We start from the raw sequence: 25,736 nt of genomic DNA, 5'->3' as shown, positions 1-25,736 counted from the left end.
AGTACTCATTTCCAGAGGCACATCACTGGCCCACCTGCAGAGGTGATCACTGGTCCAGTGGCTACATAGACATGCAGAACATGGCATCCCTACACCTCGCCTGAAGGTGCTGGTTTGTGAAACTAACTGAAACATTGTGACAAGGTTATGCCACCACTCAGCTTATTACCCGAGAAGATTTTATCATTGGAATACACTGAGAAAGCCTGCAGTCTACATCTACATCATTACTCCACAAGCCACCTGATGGTCAGTGGTGGAGTATACCTTGGCTACCACTCAATGGTCCCCCCTTCCTTGCTTCACATGTGAGCAGCATGTGGGAAGAAGTTGGAAGTGAGTCATGAGATATCCCTAGACTGGCAAGTCAAAAGAGGGCTCTTCATGAAAGGTTGGTGTTCAGATATGAAACCTGCTCTGTCACACATCTTAAACTTATCACAAATGGTTTGCACTGGCCTGAATATGAATTAAATATATTACTATTACAGCTTTCATATGAAATGCCTCATATCTATCTCTAATGAGCATGTTTTGAATGAAATATTCAATCCATAACTTTACGTCATCTATGTTCATTATAATGTAAACTCAGAATGCAATTAAACTTCATGAACCACAATAAATAACAAATAAGTTATACTTACTGTACCATATAAATACAGTAATATGATTGATAGAGCCATTCAGGAATGAACATAATAATGAAATTTTTGAACTGGAGATCCATTTGTTGAAAACAATATGAATAAGTAGGAAAGGAAAATGTACAAATAGCTGACAAATGTAACAGGGCAAGGGATAAGTTACTCACAACAATGGCACTAAAGAAAGTATACTGAATACATTTTATGGTTCAATATAAGGCAGTAAAGGTCTGATGGTTATTGTAGACATAAACTCTGATGGGATTAAGAGAAGAAATGAATTTCTGATCAATACTTATAAGCAGTTGAAATAGTTTGCAAACTGGAGACAACATACTTACAGTTTTTAAACAATATCAAATTACTGCAACAATTGTACGGAACTGACTGAAAATGTCTTGGAAATATCATTTAAACAGAGAGCTGGAGATCATTATAACAACATTAAGCAATGATTATTCATCACATGAATTTCATTTTGTTTTCTCTGCCGTATTTTTAAAATGAAGCCTATAATTGACTTTTAAGATTTCTCTTTCTGCTATATCAAGGAAACCATACCATTCTTTTCAATTATATGGTTTCATTTTTAGAAATATGAAGTATGGTATACAATTTGCCATGGAAATTGCATCTTTTCCTGAAGAGATATGGATCATCATTTTCTTTACTTTGGCACATATACATGTAGTTCTACAATTGTAGCAATCAACCAACAATATTGAGTCACATCTTCACAGTCTGTACTCACTATTTTACAAAATAACTCTGAAAATGAAGACAAAAAACCTAATACTCGTAAAATAGGACACAATAAGTTTTTCTGTGATTCACTTACGTAATATATTTATTACCATTTGAGAAAATAACTAAATTTTTTTCTTACACATACCATTTTTAAAATCAGATGAAGCAAGGAATAAGATAGAATGTAAATTGTCACTAAATACACTCCTGGAAATTGAAATAAGAACACCGTGAATTCATTGTCCCAGGAAGGGGAAACTTTATTGACACATTCCTGGGGTCAGATACATCACATGATCACACTGACAGAACCACAGGCACATAGACACAGGCAACAGAGCATGCACAATGTCGGCACTAGTACAGTGTGTATCCACCTTTCGCAGCAATGCAGGCTGCTATTCTCCCATGGAGATGATCGTAGAGGTGCTGGATGTAGTCCTGTGGAATGGCTTGCCATGCCATTTCCACCTGGCGCCTCAGTTGGACCAGCGTTCGTGCTGGACGTGCAGACCGCGTGAGACGACGCTTCATCCAGTCCCCAACATGCTCAATGGGGGACAGATCCGGAGATCTTGCTGGCCAGGGTAGTTGACTTACACTTTCTAGAGCACGTTGGGTGGCACGGGATACATGCGGACGTGCATTGTCCTGTTGGAACAGCAAGTTCCCTTGCCGGTCTAGGAATGGTAGAACGATGGGTTCGATGACGGTTTGGATGTACCGTGCACTATACAGTGTCCCCTCGACGATCACCAGTGGTGTACGGCCAGTGTAGGAGATTGCTCCCCACACCATGATGCCGGGTGTTGGCTCTGTGTGCCTCAGTCGTATGCAGTCCTGATTGTGGCGCTCACCTGCACGGCGCCAAACACGCATACGACCATCATTGGCACCAAGGCAGAAGCGACTCTCATCGCTGAAGATGACACGTCTCCATTCGTCCCTCCATTCACGCCTGTCGCGACACCACTGGAGGCGGGCTGCACGATGTTGGGGCGTGAGCGGAAGACGGCCTAACGGTGTGCGGGACCGTAGCCCAGTTTCATGGAGACGGTTGCGAATGGTCCTCGCCGATACCCCAGGAGCAACAGTGTCCCTAATTTGCTGGGAAGTGGCGGTGCGGTCCCCTACGGCACTGCGTAGGATCGTACGGTCTTGGCGTGCATCCGTGCGTCGCTGCGGTCCGGTCCCAGGTCGACGGGCATGTGCACCTTCCGCCGACCACTGGCGACAACATCGATGTACTGTGGAGACCTCACGCCCCACGTGTTGAGCAATTCGGCGGTACGTCCACCCGGCCTCCCGCATGCCCACTATACACCCTCGCTCAAAGTCCGTCAACTGCACATACGGTTCACGTCCACGCTGTCGCGGCATGCTACCAGTGTTAAAGACTGCGATGGAGCTCCGTATGCCACGGCAAACTGGCTGACACTGACGGCGGCGGTGCACAAATGCTGCGCAGCTAGCGCCATTCGACGGCCAACACCGCGGTTCCTGGTGTGTCCGATGTGCCGTGCGTGTGATCATTGCTTGTACAGCCCTCTCGCAGTGTCCGGAGCAAGTATGGTGGGTCTGACACACCGGTGTCAATGTGTTCTTTTTTCCATTTCCAGGAGTGTATAAACCATACATAAATGTGTCATGGGAATAACTTAGACAGGCCATTTATATGGCATGATGCAGGATAGTGCAAGGAAATGGCTGTTCAAAGATGATAAAACTTCTTTGTTTAAAGATTTCAGATAATTTAACTACACTATGTGATCAAAAGTAGCCAGACACCTGGCTGAAAATGACTTACAAGTTTGTGGTGCTCAACATCGATAATCCTGGAATACAGTATGGTGTTGGCCCTCCCTTAGCATTGATGACAGCTTCCACTCTCGCAGGCATATGTTCAATCACGTGCTGGAAGGTTTCTTGGGGAATGGCAGCCTATTCTTCAGCGAGTGCTGCTCTGAGGAGAAGTATCGACGTTGGTCGGTGAGTCCTGGCACGAAGTTGACATTCCAAAAGTCCCAAAGGTGTTCTATAGGATTCAGTCAGGACTCTGTGCAGGCCAGTCCATTACAGGGATGTTATTGTCTTGTAACCACACCATCACAGTCCGTGTATTATGAACAGGTGTTTGACTGTCTTGAACCATCAGTGTAGGCCTGTGCTGTGTTAATGCCATGCAAAACAACAATGGGTGCAAGCCCCCTCCATGAAAAACACAACCACACCACAACACCGCTGCCTCTGAATTTTACTGTTGGCACTACACACACTGGCAGATGACATTCACTGGGCATTCACCATACCCACACCCTGCTATCATATTGCCATATTGTGTACTGTGATTCATCACTCCACACATTTTTCCACTGTTCAGATTGTCTAATGTTTACACTCCTTACACCAAGTGAGGCGTCATTTGGCATTTACTGGGGTGATATGTGGCTTATGAGCAGCTGCTCGACCATGAAATCCAAGTTTTTTCACCTCCCACCTATCTGTCATAGTACTTGCAGTGGTCCTTAGGCAGTTCGGAATGCCTGTGTGATGGTCGGGATAGATGTCTGCCTATTACACATTACGACCCTCTTCAACTGTGGGTGGTCTCTGTCAGTCAACAGATGAGATCAGCCTGTACAGTTTTGTGCTGTATGTGTCCCTTCATGTTTACACTTCACTATCACATCGGAAACAGTGGACCTATGGATGTTTGGGAGTGTAGAAATCTTGCGTAAACATGTGTGACACAAGTGACACCCAGTCACCTGACCACATCCGAAGTCCGTGAGTTCCCCAGAGCACCTTGCAGTAGGTGGCAGCACTATGCACCTAACATGAAAAACATGTTTTTTTGGGGGGTGTCCGGATACTTTTGATCACATAGCGTATATCCTTCTTTCTGACCAGTCAGGCCACGCCACTGAAAACTATACATGTACTGTATTACTTTCATACTACACATTATTTGCAGAAATAATGTTGAATCCATTAAGACAACAAAAAGATAAATATTACTAGACCAAAAATAATTATTGCCTGGTGAAACAATATTTATTGTCATTAATAAATGCATTTTTCACTTGTAGGTATTTGAGGAGAGAATTGTAAAAAATCTTTTTTTCTAATATAGTCAATAGATATACAATGAACTAGAGGTTATCAGAATTTTGTTTAAGACACAAAAATCTGTGTATACAAAAAGCTGGTCTCATTATGATATTTTACAAAAAAATTTAATGTAACATATACAGAGAATATTTGTCACTTATTGGGCACCTCTTCATGCATGAAGCTACATTTAACAACACAGAAAGAAATAATTTCATGAGTGTGGAATTATAAAACCCACATTTCACCAGCAATTGCTGTATAATTTTTTAAAAGTATGATTGTCTTTTACATCTTATTGAAAGCATGACATGATTCATACTGATGTTGAAGCAAGGAACACTAACATTTGCCTTTCCTTTTATGTGCACAGATGACTTCAAGTTTGCCTCCTACTACGACAACTGGCAACCCTTTAAGCAGTGCTCTGAGTCGCATTAGCACTGAATACCGGCTACAGTTTGCGTGGCCCCGTGGGGGTCGCACCAAGACAGACATTATGTCAACTGTTCCAGGCAATGCAGCTAGTGGTCCACCTAGAAAATCTCTCTCTATGGGTGCCATACGTTCTACTGGACCTGCACCTGTCCACAAGAAACGAAGTGCAGACTTTGATCGTGGTGATGAAGGTAAGTACACATTATTTGTTTGTTTATTATGAGTGGCACTGACAGTACAACTGTGATTTACTTTTATGAATAACTTTAACATAATTGTTGAAAAATTTACTTTTATGAATAACTTTAATACAATTGTTGAAAAATATGTCATTTTTCAACCGGGAAACATATTTTAATCACTCATGACTTACATATCTCATATTTATTCATTGTTACTGATTCCTGTAAATAATATTTTTTTTAATTGTGTGTAAGTAATACTGTCTGTGAAAGCAGTTATCTGATTGGGAAAATAACTGTGTTAGAAGGGAGAATATTATCTGTCTGCTGTACAATGATACTGCTTTGGACATGCATGCATGTAGATAATTAGCAGCTATGGTATACATTACACACAGAAGTAACAAGGTTATGTACAATTATATGACAGAGCTGGGCATGTTCAAACACACTCATTATGCTATTTATTTTTCAGTTGATGCGCAACGTAAGTTTGCCACGCATTTTATCCCTGAAGTCCGTTTGCAAACATAAGGTTGTCAGGAAAATGTGTGTGTGAGAGGAGGAAACTTCATGGCTTGGGGGAGGGGGGGCAGTTATACCCCACTCCCAGTATATACGTGTGTGTGTGTGTGTGTGTGTGTGTGTGTGTGTGTGTGTGTGTGTGTGTGTGTGTGTGTGTGTCCCACCCTTCTTCCTGCTTTTAATGTTTACATTTTAAGTTCTATTTTAACAGCATAACATTAGATATTATCTTTGGCCTGAGGCTTGTACATCCCATTTCTGTAAATTTTTATGGCTCCTTCATGTCAGTCAGTCCTGCATTATTAAGATCCATACCTATTTTCCAATTTCTGCAGTTATCAGATTACTTTCTAGTACAAAAATATGTTTATAGTTATTTTGTATAATTTCTCTATCCTAAAGCTATACTCATTTTTGTTTGACTCCTCAATATTTTTATTTTTTATATGAGTGATATGCACTGTCTAAACCTGTTGTTGGTCTGTAATTTCATGTTTCTTCTGCACTAACACCAATGCCTACTTGTTGCACTGCATATATGTTGGTACTGAACAAATTACATCTTAGTTGCATTACATTTTTCGGTAATTAGTTAGACCAGTGGTTATGTCTCTTGTGGTGTTACCTGTTTGGTGACACTATTTCAGTCACATCTACACTATCTGGACAAAAGTGTTTGGACACCCCTATGTAATCCAGAATTGATCACTAGATGTCACAAGACGCAGATCCTCCAGAATAAAAGAAATGGGGAGTATTGTGTTGTCAATAGAGAATCACTAACAGTGGACTGGGTGGGGCAGGAGAACTCAGTGACTTGGACATGGACTAGTTATTGGATGTCACCTGGTTAAAAGATCCACTGGTGACATTTCAACCCTTCTAAAGCTGCCCAAGTTGACTCTTGCTGATGTGACTGTGAAGTGGAAATGTGAAGGAATAACCACAGCTAAACAAAGGTGAGGTAGACCTCATGTGCTGATGGACAGAAGCCATCAAGCAATTGCAGAGAGTGGTAGTAAAAAATCACATGAAATCAACAGAAGGAATCAGTCATGACTTCCAAAGTGCTACCAGCAGTTCAGCTAGCATAATGACTGTGTGTAGGGAGTCAAAAAGTTCGGCATATAATTTCGGCATATAATTCCCAAGCAGCACCTCACACAACTCATTTACGTAGTCAGTTCTAAGCAGTGCTCGAGGTCCTGTTAAAAGTGACATCACTGAACAGTGAATGACTGGAAACAAGTGATTTGGAGTGATGAATCACCTTATACCCTGTGGAAATTTGATGGAAGCATTTGGGTTGGACCTGCCATCATATCTAGTGCCAACAATGAGGTGGTGTTATGGAATGGGGATGTTTTTTGTGGTTAGGTTATACTTCCCCTTTTGCACTTGTGAAAACACCAAATGTGGAAGGATTTGGAAACGTTGTACAGCATTATGTACTGCATACAGCAGAGTAACATCTCAGAGATGATGATTGTTTGTATCAGCATGTTAGTGTACCCTTTAATAAAACAACATCTGTGAGGGAATGATTTGAGGACAATAACATTCTTGAGATGGACTGGCATGCCCTGAGTCACATGCTGAACCCAATGGAATGCCTTTGGGATGAGTGAATGACGTTACCTCACTCCAGGTGCTCCAGACCCCAGCATATGACATCACTAACACAAAAACACTTAACGGCTTTTGTACTCAAACCAATGTCATATTTAATTACAAACTATGTAGGAAAGTTAATCCAACAGCAATAGAGAGTTTTTTAAACCTTGTCAAGGAACAAGAGTGGCAGGATGTTTATAGTGCCGATAACATAGATCATAAATACAATGCTTTCCTTAACACATTTCTCATGCTCTTTGATAGTTGCTTTCCATTAGAACATTCTAAACAAAGTACTAGCAATAACGGGCAGCCCGGGTGGCTGACTAGTGGGATAAGGATATCATGTAGAACAAATCGGGAATTATATCAAAATGTTAGAAGTAGTCACAATCAAGCTACAGTAGCCCATTAGAAACAGTATTGTAAGGTACTTAACAATGATATTAGGAAGGCAAAGAGTATGTGGTATGCAAATAGAATAGCTAATTCACAGGATAAAATTAAAACCATATGGTCAGTTGTGAAGGAAGTGTGTGGTCAGCAGCACATGGTCGACGATATAAAGTCAGTTCACAGTAAAAATATTTCTGTTACTGATAAATCAGATATATGTACAGTATTTAACAATCATTATCTGAGCATTGCTGGTGAATTAAATAAAAATTTAGTTTCTACAGGAAATCATACAACTTTCTTGGCAAATGCCTTTCCGAGATTGATGTCTGAAATACTCCTCTGTGATACAGACAAGAGGGAGATTGAGTCAATAATTAAATCACTGAAGTTGATTGAGTCAATAATTAAATCACTGAAGACTAAGAACTCTCATGGTTATGATGGAGTGTCTAGCAGAATATTAAAGTACTGTGCTGCACATGTTAGCCCTTATTTAGCCATATTTGTAATTTTTCCTTTAGGAATGGTCAGTTTCCTGAGCGATTAAAGTACTCAGTAGTAAAGCCACTTTACAAAAAGGGAGAAAGGTATAATGTAGATAATTTTAGACCTATTTCTATGCCAACAGAGTTTGCAAAAGTTATTGAAAATGTTATGTATGTAAGGATAATTTTATATCACGCAATTTGCTATGAAATGTACAGTTTGGCTTTAGAAGTCGTTTAACAACTGAAAATGCTATACATATTCTCTTTTCTCTGTGAGGTACTGGATGGGTTAAACAAAAGGTTTCGAATGCTTGGCATATTTTTTTTTATTTAACTAAGGCATTTGATTGTGTTGATCACAAAATATTGCTCCAGAAGTTGGACCATTGGTTCACCTCTTACTTTAGCAACAGGCAGCAAAAGGTCATTATTCACAATATTGATAATGGCTGTGATGTGGGATCTGAGTGGGGTACTGAGTGGAGAGTGCCCCAGGGATCAGTGTTGGGGCCACTCCTCTTCCTTATTTATGTAAGTGATGTGCCCTCTAGTATTACGGGTAACTCTAAAATATTTCTGTTTACTGATGACACTAGCTTGGTAGTAAAGGATGTTGTGTGCAACAGGGGCTGGGTTTCAAATAGTGCAGTACATGACCTCAGTTCATGGCTGCAGACAATAAACTAATGCTAAATCACAGTAAGACTCAGTTATTACAGTTTCTAACACACAATTAAACAAAACCTGACATTTTCATTTCACAGAATGGCCATATGATAGGTGAAACTGAACAGTTAAAATTTCTAGATAGTAAGCTGTTGTGGAAAGCCCACTTTCAGGATCTTGTTCAAAGACATAATACTGCCATTTTTACTATTTGAACGGTATCAGAAGTGAGTGATTGTTTGACATGAAAATTAGTCTACTTTGCTTATTTTCATTTGCTATTGTTGTATGGTATTATATTTTGGGGTAACTTTTCCCATTTTAAAAGGATATTTTTGGGTCAGAAGTAGGCGGTTCGGGCAATAAGTGGTGTGAGTTCACGAACCTCTTGTCGACCTTTGTTCACAAGTCTGGGTATTTTGACATTGGCCTCTCAATACGTATATTCCATTTTGTCATTTCTTGTTATCAATATTAGTTTATTCCCTAGAATAAGCAGCTTTCACTCGGTTAATACTCGGCAGAAATCAAACGTGCATTTGGATTGGACTTCCTTAACTCTTGTGCAGAAAGGTGTGCAGTATACTGCTGCATCCATTTTCAATAAGCTGCCACTTGAACTAAAAAATCTTAGCAGTAATCCATACGCTTTCAAATCGAAACTGAAGAATTTCCTCATGGGTCACTCTTTCTATTCTGTCGAGGAATTCCTTGAAAAATTAAGCTGATAGCATCTACTTAAACTTATGGACTGACTTTTTTAAGGTTTGTGAACATTTTTTTTATGTTATCATGTTTATGTTGTAATTTCATGTACTGACATGTTCCATGACCTTGTAGATTTGCTCCTCAATTTGGTCCTACGGAACTTGACAAGTAAATAAATAAATAAATAAACTACCCTTCTCAGTTTCAGCTCTTGAGCAAGAATGGGCTGCCATTCCTCCACATTCAGATACCTCTTTGAAAATGTCCCCAGCAGAATTCAAATGGTCCACTAATCGGTGTCCAGATTCTTTTGAACAGATAGTGTATGTTAATCACTCTGTTTTCATCCATGATTTTTCTAGCCCTGCATTGGTACAGGATGATTGTGAAATTTGTGACATCAAGAAAGTGAAGCACACCAGATAAAAAGTTATTTAACTGCAGGAGATGTCACACTAATATTCTTTAACACCTCATCTAGCTATGATAATGGTGTCAGTTTTGCTCAAAAGACAGTCCACATCTTTCTTCAGGTATTCCATATCCAGCAAAAGCCTCTCATTGATGATTACATCTTATAGAGCAGTCCTGGCTAAGATTTGTGCTCCCAGAGTGTGCTCGCACTCTGCAAGTGCAGCCGAGTCTGCTCAGCAGTCCGGCTTCCCCCACCATTGCACTGCTCCGAGCAGGTGTTGTGTGAGATGGCTATTTACTGAAGACTGTGTATGCAGGAAACTAAGGAGGATGTGTTTGATAAACAGTGTGACTTCTTCTAAAAGGCAAATATTGCAGCATACTTTTATAAGGAGGATTTTCTAAATAATGTTTATTTTCTACTTTTTATTTTTCTGTCAAAGCAGTAACTTTACTACCTAATTCAATAAGTACATTAGACATTGCTAATACAGTAAGCAGAGCTACAAAAGCTTTATATGTATGCATTTAACATTAAGTTGTGATATTTAAAAATTTGTACACATTTCTAATTTAGATATGTAATACATGGTGTTACACAGATTAAAATCTGTTAAACCTGAGAGTTGGTGGGACATTCTCAAATTTATATTATAAAAAATGTTAAACCAAACACTGAAATAACTTTAGCGAATGGTCTGTGCAGTCAAATATTTCGTTCTTGGGTTAAGATTTTATAAGTCTTGTAAATTCCTGGACTGGAAAAACAGGTCGTTGAGCCAGGTACTATGCTGTACATCAATCAGGTCCAGTCAGAGACAATGAGGAGATATATCAACAGCCAAAAGTGTGGACTGTTTGTCAAATAAATTTGAATCAGTCTTCAATGTGCAAAGTCTCAGAAACTCTTTGAGAACGCATGGTGAAATGTTTCAGTTATTGAAACAAAATCAGTCATGTCTGATCTACAAATGCCTGCCTTCAGTTCCAGAAAATGTTTCAGGTCATGAATCTGAAGATGATTTTTCCATAAGATTAATTTCTGTTTCATAACATCAATCTTGTTTGACATATCTGTTACCAAATGATTCCTCTCTTGCATTAAAAGACTTAATGAAATCAAACAGAACGTGATGCACATCATAAAAGATTCTGTCACTGCTTTATTTACCCTTAATTCATGTTTTCCCCTAATGTGACCATCTTAAGTTCCACCAGAATTCACTATCATTCATCAGAAGGCAAGTGCATCATATGTTCTTTGTGGCTGGATTTGTAATGATGTTCCAATAAAAGTAAAGCAGTTCGCATTCAAGCATAGAATGATGTGGTTTCTCCACCTTTTTTTTCTTTTCAGACAAGTGCATAGATGCCATGCTATTCTTAATGCAGAGTGTAAATCTAATTTAACGCCACTGGTATTGTTGGCAAAGTAGGACTAGCACAATGAATTGCTCTAGCAGCCTTTTCCTGTTCCTCATCGCTCCTCAACCCCACTCACCACTGCATTCAGAGTGCTAGCCAGGAGTGTGCCCAGAGTGCCCACACTCGCAGAGTGCTATTTGGCCAGGTCTTTTATAGAGCCTTACAATATAAATCCAAAAGAAATAGGGATATAAGATGGCCAGTTAAAAGATGAAACTGGGGTCAGAATAGGTTTAAAGAAGAAGAGCTACCAAATTGCAAGGATGTAGACTGGTACATTTCACCAACTGTTCCAAATATTCCCATATACAATTAAGATTAGGTGATTTTGCTCAATCAGACAAGGTTTCATAGTGTGCCTGTGTGTTTGTCAAACTAGGAAGGTATGTATGCTGCTTTATGAATGAGGTTGTTCGTCACCCTTGGGAGATAGAAGTGTTCACAGCACACTCATCATAAAGATGTAGAAGAAAGGGCAACACCTGTTACTGAGACATTGAAATAAACATCATAGTTCATATTCACAGTAAGCTGAATGGTATGAAACATGCCCCCAAAAGATGACAGAACCACAAGTTACCTGAACTACACCTTCCACATACTGTAGGTTAAACACCTCATTTGGCTGTTAGTGCACTTAATACCTATCATCACTTGAAAAGAGTATAATTGTGACTTACTGGACCACAATACATGCCTCCAGTCCACTACTGCCCAGTTTCTGTGTTGTTTGGTCCATTTAAGATTTGTAGCTTTATGTGCTGCTGTTACCAATGGCTTTTTGTGAATTGCCTGACTCCGTATGGCTATTAATGCAGTTCCCTTCAAAATACTCACTTATAAACTGGTTGACATGGATCTGCATTCACAGAAACCAGTAATTCTTGTCAGGTTTGAACCAATTGTCATTGATAATGCCTAAATCTCATCTCTGGTCCCAATCAGTTATAATCTTTTTACAATCACTGTTCTTACTTCAGGTTACATGGCAGTGAATGGCACACAATTATTTATATACACATTGGGCAGGGCAGTCCCTACTGAAACCCTAATAAATGAGGCAACTTCACTGTCAGTGTGATCATAAGCATGTCCAAGCACAATAGTTCCATTCTACCTTTATGTCACTTCTCCACATCAATCGTTCTTACTGTGTGCTAATTCCATAGAACTGACTGACACATACACACCACTGCAACGACTTACGGCAATACTGGAGGGTCAAATAAACAACTGGTACCAGTTCTACACCACCTGCACCACTCCAATGTGATCAGTGTGCTCCTTCAAGAGGTTGACAAATCTCTTCTTCACTGAGCTTACATGTCATAGTACACCCTTAGGACATCACAGTCAAAAAGCAGCATCTTGAATTTGCATATGAGTAACATGGCAAGTTTGATGGCAAACATGAAATTAGCATAACTTGATCAAATAACAATTCTTAAAATTTTTGATAAAATTTTATGCATTTTGTGCTTAAAAGAGAGGGAAGAAAGTTAATCAGACAAAACATGGAAGAAGATGGCTATGGCCTGACAAGGTTTCAGACCAAATTGACCATTAAGTATGGAAATGGAAGGTAGTTGCAAACAATGCCATTATTACAAAGGGAAGATACATAAATATAGTGATAAGGCTTTGAACATTTTTGGTTAGTGTAACCAAAAGTCAGATGGCAGTGTTGGTAACCTTAAAAACAGGGTCCAGGGTGCTTCCACAGTTAACTGACTGCCATGGTGCCCTGCCGCAGCATGGGTCGGGTTGGTAGCATTCTTGATGAGTTCACCACAACAATTTTGATCTGTTGATGAAACTAAGGCTTTGTAACATCTCGTAGAGCAGGCTGTGTTCACTTCGTCTGTGGTCATTAGTAGAGTCAATTGATCAGTTTTCTGCAGTCATGTGTTCAGCAGTCAGATTACTTTGAAATGAACTTTTGGTGATCTTCAGTGTCTTGGTCAAGTAACGTGCTTTTAGGTAACTGACCATGCTATTAAGATTGGGTTAACTTTCAACCACTTTGGATTCTGTCCAGCACAGTGACAAATGCACATGACCTACACACCATCAATTTCTGTCGATACTTATGCATATGAATTAGCAGTTATTATGTGATGTTTCAGTTGTGGTATGAAATGGAATCTGTTGTTATTTTATCACTTATCTTTCATTTTGCTTCACTTATTTACTCACATGTGATGAACTTCATTATTCTCTGGATTCCAAAATAACTGCACTAGTTGCGTTCCCAATGCTGTATGGGAATTTATTCTTGGTGGATGCCTGAGTACATTGATAACTAGTTTTTAATGACCTTCTGCCCTTCCCCAAACTGTGTTGTATGAGAAATCCTGGTTGACATGATCAGGAAACTTTATTAAAACTGATGTTAGTGACAAATCTGATTCAGAATTTTTGTGCAGCGATTTATTAACCTGGGAACTATGTATAGGAGCAACACATCACAAAATGAATTTTAAGTGACAGATTAGATACCTGAAAATATTCATACAGTTAAGATTAGAGAACTGTACCTTATGGACTCTGGCTAAAAAAGGGGCATGGAATCAAAGAGGACCTTAATGTGTTCCGAGACAAGCTCTCACATAATTTTCTACACAATGGGTGAGACAGCCATAAATTTGTTGATCATTGTAATAGTTAGACCGCAGTTGAGGTGGTACTATTGCAATGTCATTCAAACTCTTGCTTGTTGTTTACATGCAAGTCAACAAAGAGTCAACAGTGTTTTATTTATTTATGTTTGTTAATTTAGCTCTTTTTTATCATATGAAGTACAGTATACAGGAGGATATGAAAATTGACTTAAATCTATTATTTATGCAAAAACATAATCAAAATAAGATGTAGGCCTACATATTACAAAGTACAAAAATATGTATGAGGGATGTTCAAAAGGAAAGGTATGAAACAACATTGTGGGTATAATTGGGGTCTTTGTTCAAATGTAATCACCAGAGGCCTGAGCACAACTGTCCCACTGTTTAACTAGTTGAAGGATTCTGTGTTGCCAGAATCCCTGTGTCTGTGACAACAGCCAGTCCTCTACTGTATTCTTCAGTTCATCATCCAAGTCAAAGTGCTTCCCTTTGAGATGTTTTATAGTGGACCAAACATAGGGTGACATGTCCAGGCTGTAGGGTGATTGTTCAGTCTGTTCGCACTTGAATTTGGCCATTACACCTTGTGTGACCTTAGAGACGTATGCATATGTGTTATTATGCAACAGAATCATTCCCTCCATAGGTAGAATGGGCCATTTGCTCCTGATGGACTTGTGTAGCTATAGAATGTCTCACAGTACATGTCACAGTTAATGGTTTTTCCATGCTTGAGGAACTCAATGATTATCGGACCTTAGATATTGAAAAAGACAGTGATGACATATGCTTCCATAGCATGCTCTCCTGCTTTATCTCAGGTTTGAAGTGATGGCACCAGTTATTTCCACCAACAATGATCGCCTCCAGAGAAGTAGGATCTTCATTATACTGGAATACATGTTGCAATGGTATCCCCATATGCAGTTACTTTTGTGGTTCACTGAGCTTCTTCAGAAGGCATTACATGCACACCTTCCGGTAACCAAATCTGTCTTGCACAGTTGTCTACACTGTTCCAACAGTGGCCCCCAGTATCACTGCCAACATTTGCATTGTTACACATTGATTACATCTCACCAGGTTGTTAATTTTCTCAATGAGTTTGACTGTGATTACCATGTTTGCTTGGCCTAGTCTCGGGTCATTACTCAAACACTCCTAGCCTTCACAAAAACGGGTACTCCATTTTCCCACTGACTTGTCAGACACAGAGTCTCCCCCATATACAGCTGCCATCTGGCAGTGAATATTGGTCAGTTTAACCCCTTTCATAGTCCAAAATCTGATAATGCCTCACTACTACTCAATTGTCAAATTTTGCAGTGTGAATGTACCTTGCCATGTCAAATGGGTATGACACACAACTACCTGTTTCTCTCCTCTTTCATGGGCACAAATCCATGCCACATACTAAATTCACATCCCTAGAAGTCTTGCAGTATTATCCGAAAGTGGTATGTGCAAATTTCAACCAATTTGGTTCTTATGACATTTCATACATTTTCATTTGAATACTCCTTACACATTGAAGTTCATGTACTGAACAGCTGAATAGCAGCAGTGGTACTGTGGATATTCTCCTTTCAATCGAGTATTGTGATTATGTACCTCACAATTTTTTCTTAGACTACTATCATTGCCAGTTACATTTTTTATTATACAGGGTGATTATAATTAAAGTTAAACTTTAAAAACACTGTAGAAATAATATCACTGGTCAGAATGATGTCAAATTGCAACGGAATATCATCAGAGAAGTGGGAATAAATTGCAGAAGAAAAGAAAAAGTGTGAAAATTGATCAATAGATGGTGCTGTATGTGTCAGAATACATAAATGAAAACACCTGTCATGCGCATGACCCATTTAAGTTGGTACAGACATGCCAGGTACACGGCTTTTCCTCTTTTTGCATCTGCAATGTTCGCCATGACTGCCTCAATGTAGGATTGTGCTCTGCTTGTAAAGCTGTATTGCAAGAATGATGACTGTGCACACATCATTCTGCAGAAGTTCCAGACAATGAAGGGTTCGGAAAAAGGCGTTGGTCCGATGACTGCCTTGGGTGTGGAGAAAATGATTCGGAAATTTGAAAAGACAGGTTCTTTTAGTAAATCCTACGAAACATCCTTCTTTACTATCCATTCAAAATTACCTAAGTGCCCAAGTTGTTTCCTGTTGGTCTGCCAGAAGGAGAGACCTTTGCTTTAGAATTTCTTGCTCGCATGGAAGTGGACAATGATTGGCCGTGGAAGATTTTGTGGACAGACAAAGCCCACTTCCATCCGACAGGATATGTCAATACACAGAATTGTTGAATATGGGCAATGGAAAATCCACACAAAAATCAACCAGTACCACTTCATCCTGAAAAGGTCACTGTGTGGTGTGGGTTTATGGAATCATTTATCATAGGGCCTGTTACCTGTACCATCACTGGTAAGCACTATGAGTGTCTTTTGCACAATCACATCATTCCAGGTCTCCAACAGTGTGGATTTGTGGATGGGATCATTTTTATGCAAGATGGCACACCTCTGCATGTTACAAATCCAGTTATGCAGCTGCTGAAGTGCCATTTCAGAAATGCTAGAATTGTCATCTACCATTTCCCTAGAGCCTGGCTGTCCCAATCACCTGATCTTAATCTGTGTGACTTCTGGCTGTGGGGCTATCTGAAAGATGTGTTCAGTGTTCTGATTGCAAACTCAGCTGCGTTGAAGGCACGCACTGGGCAACACATTCTGAATGTGATCCGGAAACACTTCGATCAGTTGTGGAACATGCTGTTTCTTGATTCCAACTTGTTGCAGAAAATGGTGGACAGCATATTGAACATGTTTTGTGGCAGTCGCACAGAATTTAATAATCCAATTTGATTTTAATTGATGTTTTTTATGTGGGTTATAGCTTCAGGACAACTAAAAACTGATGTAAATGATGCTTTTTATGTGATTTTTGGCCTCAGGACAATTAAAAACCAGTTTTTCCTATCTGGTATGATATGACCTTGCCATAGTTGATGGGCTTACACAACTAACGGTATCACACCTGTACACCCATGTACACTGAGTTGTACAGTCTGTTTATTGTCAAATGTACATCTTACACATTGTTGTATGATTCATTTGTCACCTGTAGTTGACCACTATTAAATTATGATGCTTACAGTGTCATCTATTACTACATTTTGTAACTATTTATTTTTCTTCTGCCATATGTTTCCCCCCTTCTCCATTAATATTCTGTTGCCATTTGATGTCATCTGACAAATGGTGTCATTTCTACAGCAGTTTGGAAGTTTAACTTTAATTATAATCACCCTGTACATTAGTGAGTTTATAATATACGTGCATGGCAACAGCAGCACTTTAAATATTTTAAACAATTCTTTACATGAATGTCTCTCTGCTCCTTATACTCACCCTAATGGGTTTTGATTCTGAAGGCTCTCAGAGTTGCTCGGGAAATTCCCCAGACTATGAGACTATATTTCAGATGCATATTAAAATATGCATAGCAATCACTGATTACTGACTGGTCACTTATACATCCTTTATGGACTCTTAAAGGATAACAACCTGTACTCAGTTTTGAATTGATGTATTCAATATGTTTGTCCACTTTAGGTCACTTTGTATCCAATTACCATAAAATTTTGTTTCCTCCTTATTTACACTGGGCTGATACTTGATGGTTACATCAGGGTAACACAGGATGTTATTTTAGCAGCTGAGTCTATTTGTGATTTTATACCTATATGTCTTTGCTTACTTTTTACTTGGCTTAAGTCCTTTGTTAACTACTGGTAAGTTTCTGACCAACAGTATCCCAGGAATTTTTGATTGATTACATTTTAGACACATGTGTAATTCAAGGAACCAGTGACAGTGATACATTTCATTCCTGAAGCAGGCTTTCCCATTCCTCATGTTACCACTTGAAATGCAGTATGTAAAATTGCCTCAAGTAGGGGCAGTACATTGGGATCTGACACTTCCCGTATGTAAAGGTTGCTCGAATGGATGCGCCAACAATCACACTTAACATTCATCCATGACAGGACTCCAGCACTCATCCACGGAAGCTGTAAGACTGTGGTTACCACAGCATCCAATGCGTATGGGGTCATTATTATAGAATAGCTTGAAGTGGCTTGTCTGAAAACACTACAGTAAACAATACTGTTATACTACCACAATCTCATTTGAACTGACACTGGCCATCACAGACTGATAACTGTTTTCTCATTTCCATGTCATTTCACAGTTAATCACTTACTAACTGTGTCAGACACTGATCTTTCAGGGCAAGCTTCAGAGCCTAGGTGTATGCCATCTTTCTGTAACATAAATTATGTATACACTTCTGTTTATTTTAGACACTATTACATATGTGATATGATAAGAGTCAATACTGGTTTTGCCCATACATTAGCCATCTTCAGATTGTATATGTCATAGGTGTCATTTGGCGTACAAAACGTTCACAATTACCACCTGTGATGTATAGAAACTGAAGATAGCTAATGAATGGCCAAGACTAGTAATGACTATTACTATATTATAAATGTGAATATGTTTAAAGTAAAAATAAAGGTGTATAATTCATCAGTCACTCCACTGACAGAAAGTCATTTTTTCCTAAATCGCTTAGTGATGCCACACACACTGCTCTAGATATCCTCCAGATTAGGATTTATTCGGCTACTCTTTCTGGGTGTTGCAATTTTCACAAACTTCATGGTATATTCCACAGAGTCTTCCATCTATTGTTAATTAAATTAATTGTAAAATGACACAATATTCGCTTCTGTATGTAAGAGTTGAGTAGTGTTTACAGTATTGTTCTCAATTTTGTAATTGTAATTGTTGTATAAATGAGTACCAGCACCCTACATAATGACTACATGCTTCTTCTTATTAAATTCTCCCCTTAAAAAGCCTATAATGTTGATATTGTGTGAGAAACCTTCCAGAACCATGCCATGATTGCAGCCATGTGCAAGAATTTTTTGGCTATTTCCAAGTATATTAAGTATATTTTTCTTATTTTGTCTGTTAATTTGCAGTCAGTGTTCTGAGATTACATGTGATCTGGCCAGTTTGACCAATACCAATTTATCTGGAAATACCTATATTTATCATCTGCAATTTACAGCTTATGGCATTACACTTCAGTGCTAGCTGAAAGCTTCCACAGGTAGGGAGCTACTGGTTGGTGTGAATGAGGTACGTCCTGTCTAGCACAATAGCCACTGGTGTGGGAAAGCATTTTAGGGGCTGAGAGTGATGGTTAAGAGACTGGGAAGTCCCAGAGACAGATGCTAATATGACCCATGTCCTTAGAAAACAGAGAAAGTCAAGTATTACAAAACTACTTCTGTTTACAACAAAATATGAACTACAGTCTACAAATGAAATTAGCACACTGATTGCTCCGTATCAGTGTGACAAGTGCAGTGAGACTAAGGACTCATCTGAACTTCAGAAAAACTGCATGCCACAAGAAATTTAATTGAATTTTATATTATTGTTCACAATGTAATTATATTGTATAACAAAACATGATAAGGACACCAGTAGTAAATCAGATGATAATCAAGAATGTTATCCAGAATGTGTAAGCAACACAGTCTAGTGTCAACTATATCATGGTTTCAGCACCACTTTTAATTGAAAAGTGACACATGAATCGGACTTAATTAACTCGATTGCAAGTGAATGCTGATACCAACAACCATGTGTGAGATGTCAATGCACAGCATTTATGCCACAATATTGTACAGGCAAAAATATACATCATAGATGTAATAATACTTGAGTAGTGTTAGAATATGACTTGTGACATATGAATAAGGCTTAACATAAAGTATTGCTGAAATGGTAAGTAGATTTAACCAGTAGTAAGGTCAGTCGAAAATGACGACCTCTCTACATTAAATACAACTCGTAATAAAACATTGGATGATCATATAACCTATAATACTAAAAGTACACTTATAAAAGTGTAATTTTGCAGTGCTAGCATGACAAGCCATTGGAAAAGGTAGAGCAACTCAGACAAATAAGAGCAGAGAGCTGTGCTCTAGGGAGAGGGCATTTTTGCAGTGTGCAGTTTTTAACAATAAGTCAGTAGTTTTTCAGAATGAGTCTGATGTTGTGGTGCTCTCTTGTTGTTGGAAAGTTTGAGAGTGCCATTTGAGAGTGATAGAGACTATTCACAGGCTGTTGCTCATAGAAATTTTCATGGGACAATGAATTGCAATTGACAGTAAGTAAGGAATCACTATAGTTCTTCCAGAGAGGTTTACCAGTGCAGTGCTATTGTAACTGGGGTATGTCTATTATAAGAATAAACACAAGTTTAAACTTCATTGTGGGATGCATCATTGGTGATTTCTCAAATCAACTTCCAAATGTATGGACTGGTTTTCAGTGGAGCATCTGGTCACAGGAGCTCACCATGATAGGTTTCTAGTGCAGTGGGTGTTCAGTCTCCCCCTAGACAATGAAGAAGAGCTGATCATGTGGGACTGTATAATTTAGGAATATACTGGGCTAAGCAGTAGCATCAGGTTTAATAAAGCATCAGCATCAGATTTAATGTGGAGCTGGAGGCCCATGAGCATTATTAGCAACATGAGAGACCAGACCAATTACAAGCTTACTGTCAGCTATTTCCTTTCATTACTGTCTGCTCAGTGTAAAGTTGCAATATAAGCTAGCCTTGTGCCCTATTCCCTGGAAATAATATTTATTTTTTTAAATAAAGAAACTGTTTAAAACAATGTTGTAGTTTACTTTTTATTTGCTTTTATTGAAGAAGAGTTAATGGTTGTACCAAGCTTCCTAAATGTTATTTGTCAGGTTCAGCCACAGCAGGTATCCTTCCCCGCCCTTTCACAATCTGATCTTGTGCTCTGTCTCTGATTATCTCACCAGTGATGGGAAATTAAAGCATAATATTTCTTCCTTCCTTTCTTTCATCTGCTTTTAAAAGTGTTGAAAAACAGTAGTAAATCATATATTATGTCTAGTGACTGAAGGATAGGAAAAAATGAAGTAAGTGTATAAACTATTACTTGCATAGAAATCTAATATTGCTTCTAAATATGTATTAAAAGTGTTACAAATTTAAGTAAATGACTAGCCCCACTCACATCTGATGTGCCTTATGCTTCCATACACACTAACACTCTGCCATTAATCCTACCTGATAAGGGTCCCAGACTGATGAGTAGACCATGGACCTTCAGGTTAAAACCTATTCTTTTCCTGAGTTCCTAGTTGCAAATAAACTTTGTGCTTATGCATTTCATGACTATTTAAACTTGAAACTGTTACTTTTATAGCACCTAAAACAGCCTATTTCGACCTTAATACTTATTTTTGCCTATTTGAGCTTTAAAATCCTAAAAGCCACTTATTTCCTTAATGTAACATAAAGTTATGGCGTTTTCAAAAGATTAGAATTGCATAAAAATTGGGTAAATCACATAACTAATGAGGAGGCACTGAACAGAATTGGGGAGAAGAGGAATTTGTGGCACAACCTGGCTAGAAAAAGGGATTGTTTGGTTGGACACATTCTGAGGCATCAAGGGATCACCAATTTAGTATAGGAGGGAAGCATGGAGGGTAAACATCATAGAGAGAAACCTAGAGATGAATATACTAAGCAGATTCAGAAGGGTATAGGTTGCAGAAGGTACTTGGAGATGAAGAAGCTTGCACAGGATAGAGTAGCATGGAGAGCGAGATCAAATCAGTCTCTGGACTGAAGACCACACCAACAACAACAAGAATCAAAGGTGTAAGGACTGAAGGACATATTTTTAAAAAAGAAAAAACAGCATGTAGCTCATAGAATCATAACCAACTGCCTGTTTCTACACAGTAAGATATTTGTAGGCCATGAACTAACCTCAGTTGGAAAAAAAAGGAAAAGAAAACACATAACAAGGGGAGAATTAAAACTGCCTAACCATTGCAGTTAAAATAACCCTCATCTCTTACCTTGTTTATACACATACTCTCATTGTAGGAAAGTGAGACTATTGTTGAATTTCTGTTGTCCACTCACCAAACTAAACTAATATGTCATGCTCTTCAGTTTGGACTGTCAGCTGAACCATTAGATGTTATTTGTAAATCTGTTGCATTTTTGCCTTTTGCCAGCAGTATATCCTCAAAAATTTCAAGAATTTTTAGAATATCTGATATTAAAAGGGTAATTATGCCACTGGTTAAGATTAGAGCCCATCTTTGATCAGTAAAGGATGATTTGGGACTGAGTAAACCTGAAGTATATAAAATTCCATGTCATTGTGGGACAGATTATATTGGCCAAACTATCTGTATTATTCAGGACAGATGTGTAGGAAACCATCATCACACTCATTTGTCCCACCCAGAGAAATAAACAGTGGCAGAACACTTTCTTAATGAAGTGCTTCTCGCTACTGGGAATGTGTTCTGAAGCAATGTATTGAAATTTGATTATCTCATAATATTATTAATAAGGATAAGGGTTTCCTTGTAAGTAAGAATGGAATCTGGTTTTATCTGATATTAAAGTTGAAATATTGTGTCAAGATGACTGCATCATCTGACTGGCTACCCGAGAAGATTGTCATCAAGCCCAGATGTGTCAGCAAGAGTAACTACTCAGTTACTGATGCAGTAAAAAAGAGCATCTGAAAGGTGAAGTTAAGAAATCCTGAAGCAATCAAAAGAGATGATTAAACGGAAAAACCATGATGCATGTCATTGCTGCCTCACCATACCAGTGACATGAGCACGCCCAGCATAAATACTAATCCAGTTCTGGTGGATTTATATTCACTTTCAGTGCTCCTTTTGAAAGTGGAGCATTATGTCAGTCAACCCTCGACTCACTTTGATGGTTCCAAACTTCCATGAAGCACCAATTCCTGTTGGAGCCACTTTGAGCAGCAGTACCTACTACTGACTAAATGCTGATGGGGTGTTATGACTCACCATCCAGCTGATCTTCTCAAGGTCTGACAAGCAGGCCTAGAAGCAGATCATCATCCATCATCGTGGGGGTGAGCCATTGCTGCCACTCACCCTGGTTCCTGCAGCAAACACTGATATTGCCAGCCCCTCTCCCCTAATGGGAGGCTGTGGCCCTCTTCTGAAAGGCTACTCACACTCCAAGCAGGACTGGAGGGTGTCTCTCCTGGGTGTTGATCTTCAGCATCAACGAGAACACTCCGGAGATCAACTGGCAGAGCTGCAGAACACTGTCTCCCGTGCTGACTGTGTCGGTGGTACTACCAGGGTTGTCGTCCACCCATGACATAGCAGCCTGCAATATGAGCTGTTGTTGTGACTCCGAGACTGCAAGGTGTGCATGTCTCAGGACATGCTGGCCTGATATGTGCTCCACCAGTGTGTCAAATCTGCCAGCATCCTGCAGAAGATAACTGTTTACTTGTGATTAGTAGGTATATTACTGACAGTAATGTTTTCTTAGCACTTCTGAGCCTCTGACAGTTCCTTACTACTGAATCCTGCACAGCACAATCCTGATGACTGTAGGGGCCATGGACCAGTCCTCTGTATCATGCATACACTTTTTGCAGTCTTCTGTTCTACTGGCAATGCTGTCTGATGGATGATGCTCTCCAGTTCCCATTAAACGAATGCTTATTTTAACATTACTTATTTTGTTTTTGCTGTGGTATCATGCACTTTGTGTCCTACTTCTCCACACTTGCAACATTCTGGATGATGGCATTGCTTTCTGATGTGATCCCTACTCCCACACTTGTAACATTTTACCTCAGAGGAAGAAACATTGTAGTCTCTCTGTCTCTGAGTAGCAATTTCAGTTTATTCCAGCTGTGTGTTGATCATAACAGTAGCAGGCAAATTACTTGGGTTTTCCATCCTGACCCTTCTGGACATATCGCCAAAAATACCCCTCAGAAACACTTCTAGAACCCTATTGTCTACCTCATCCAGGATGACTCTGTCACTCTCTGCATTTCATGTTAGTTCATAATTTTGAGAACTGGTCTTCTTAATCCTGTCTGAGTAGGACTCCACTGATTCAACATGTTTCTGTAACACGCACCTGAGTTTTTTGCTAAAAGACCTTGTGCTATGTTGTTTATGATAATGCTGGACAAGTCCGTCAGCCAGCTCCTCAAATGTTTCTGCCTTACTTTGTGTCACCCACTAATTGTAGCATAACCATATTCACAGGAGTTTCGTCTGACCCTTATTTGGTGGCAGCCCTCACTTCATTAATGAAAACAAACACATTCTTGGTCATTTTCCCCAAAACCAGAACTAAGAGATTAGCCACTACAAGATCAACACAAGGGCCAGCTGTATTCAATAAAGCTTTGACCTTTTCCGAATTGGATCATGCTTGCCCAATAGTAACTTGCAATGCTTCTACAAGCCTTCGTAATCCAATATTACTCCATTTATATTCAGCTGTAGATTCCAACAACACAGCCATCTGCCTTTCATGGATCCCACCATCTTGTGTGAAGTTGCTGCAAGTGTGTCTGGCATTTTTACAACCTCCCTTTGCTGCTGTACAAGAAAAATATGCAAACTGTAACCACGATTCACAAACAAGAAACAAACTGTAATAATCCTTGCACTGTACATGGCCTAACAGCATTCTTTGCACTGATGTGTCTCATGGCCAAGCCTTCTGCATATACTACATACTGTTGACACTGCCTGAACACACAGCAGCTCATGTCCAGACAAATTACAATATGGGCACCTCATTGACCTCTGGTAGACTTACCTATTATTTCCACTGAACTGAGGTAGGCCCATAGGCTCCTGTGGGCTAACAAATGCCACTTTTAAAGTACTGGGGATGTGTCTATGACTTAGTATGGCCACAACTTAGTGGGCACAAAAAAGGCCAACAAAAGACAGTTTCTCAGAGCACCGCACAGTGGTGAACTGCAATCTGTAACTGTTGAGCTCAAGGAGTAACTGAACAGAAAATGTAGGCTGATAATACTGTAGATGTGCAGGTATGGTACTAGGCGTAGGCATCTCTACCACTGGGAACCACTTGGTGACACTAGATATAGAGGGCTGGTCCATGGCCCCTACAGTCATTAGGATTGCACTGTGTGGGGTGCGATAGTGGATATCTGTCAGATTCTCGAAAGTGTTAAGAAAACATTACTGTCAGTTTTCTATTTATGAATCACAAGTACATATTTCTCTTCCCCAGGATGCTGGCAGCTTAGGCACCCTGGTGGACCACATGTCAGGCAGCAGGTTCTGACACATGCACACCTTGCACTCTCAGAGTGGCAGCGATGGCTCACATAGCGGGCTGCTACATCATGGGTGGACGACAACCCCGGTAGCACACAGCCAGCACTGGATGCAGTGGTCCACAGATCTGCTAGTTGATCTCAGAGTGTTCTCATTGATATTGAAGATCAACTCCCAGGAGAGGCACCCTCCAGCCCTGCTTGGAGCATGAGTAGTCTTTCAGAGGAAGGCCATGGCCTCCAATTAGGAGAGAGAGGCTGGCAGCATCAGTGTCTGCTGCAGGAATTAGGGTAAGCAACAGTAGTGGCTCACCCTCATATTTATGGATGATGATCTGCTCATAGGCCTTGCTGGTCAGGCCTCCAGAAGGCCAGCTGAATTGTGACAGTCACAGCACCCCAGCAGTTCTGGCTCAGTAGCAGGCACAGCTGCTCAAAGTGGCTGAGTCCCTCCAACAG

General features: G+C 39.6%; 1 protein-coding gene across 1 annotated transcript in view; it reads left to right on the top strand.

The window, feature by feature from the left end:
- LOC124722543 (microtubule-associated protein 1B-like) overlaps positions 1 to 25,736 on the top strand; it is a 633,686-nt gene that overhangs the window by 329,989 nt on the left and 277,961 nt on the right. Inside the window, exon 5 of the mRNA XM_047247685.1 lies at positions 4,879 to 5,134. Coding sequence (XP_047103641.1) covers positions 4,879 to 5,134 — 256 coding nt within the window. The remainder of the gene's footprint in view (positions 1 to 4,878; positions 5,135 to 25,736) is intronic.

This window comes from Schistocerca piceifrons, chromosome X, assembly GCF_021461385.2.
Source record: "Schistocerca piceifrons isolate TAMUIC-IGC-003096 chromosome X, iqSchPice1.1, whole genome shotgun sequence".
NCBI lineage: Eukaryota > Metazoa > Arthropoda > Insecta > Orthoptera > Acrididae > Schistocerca > Schistocerca piceifrons.
This window is presented reverse-complemented; position numbering and strand designations above follow the sequence as displayed.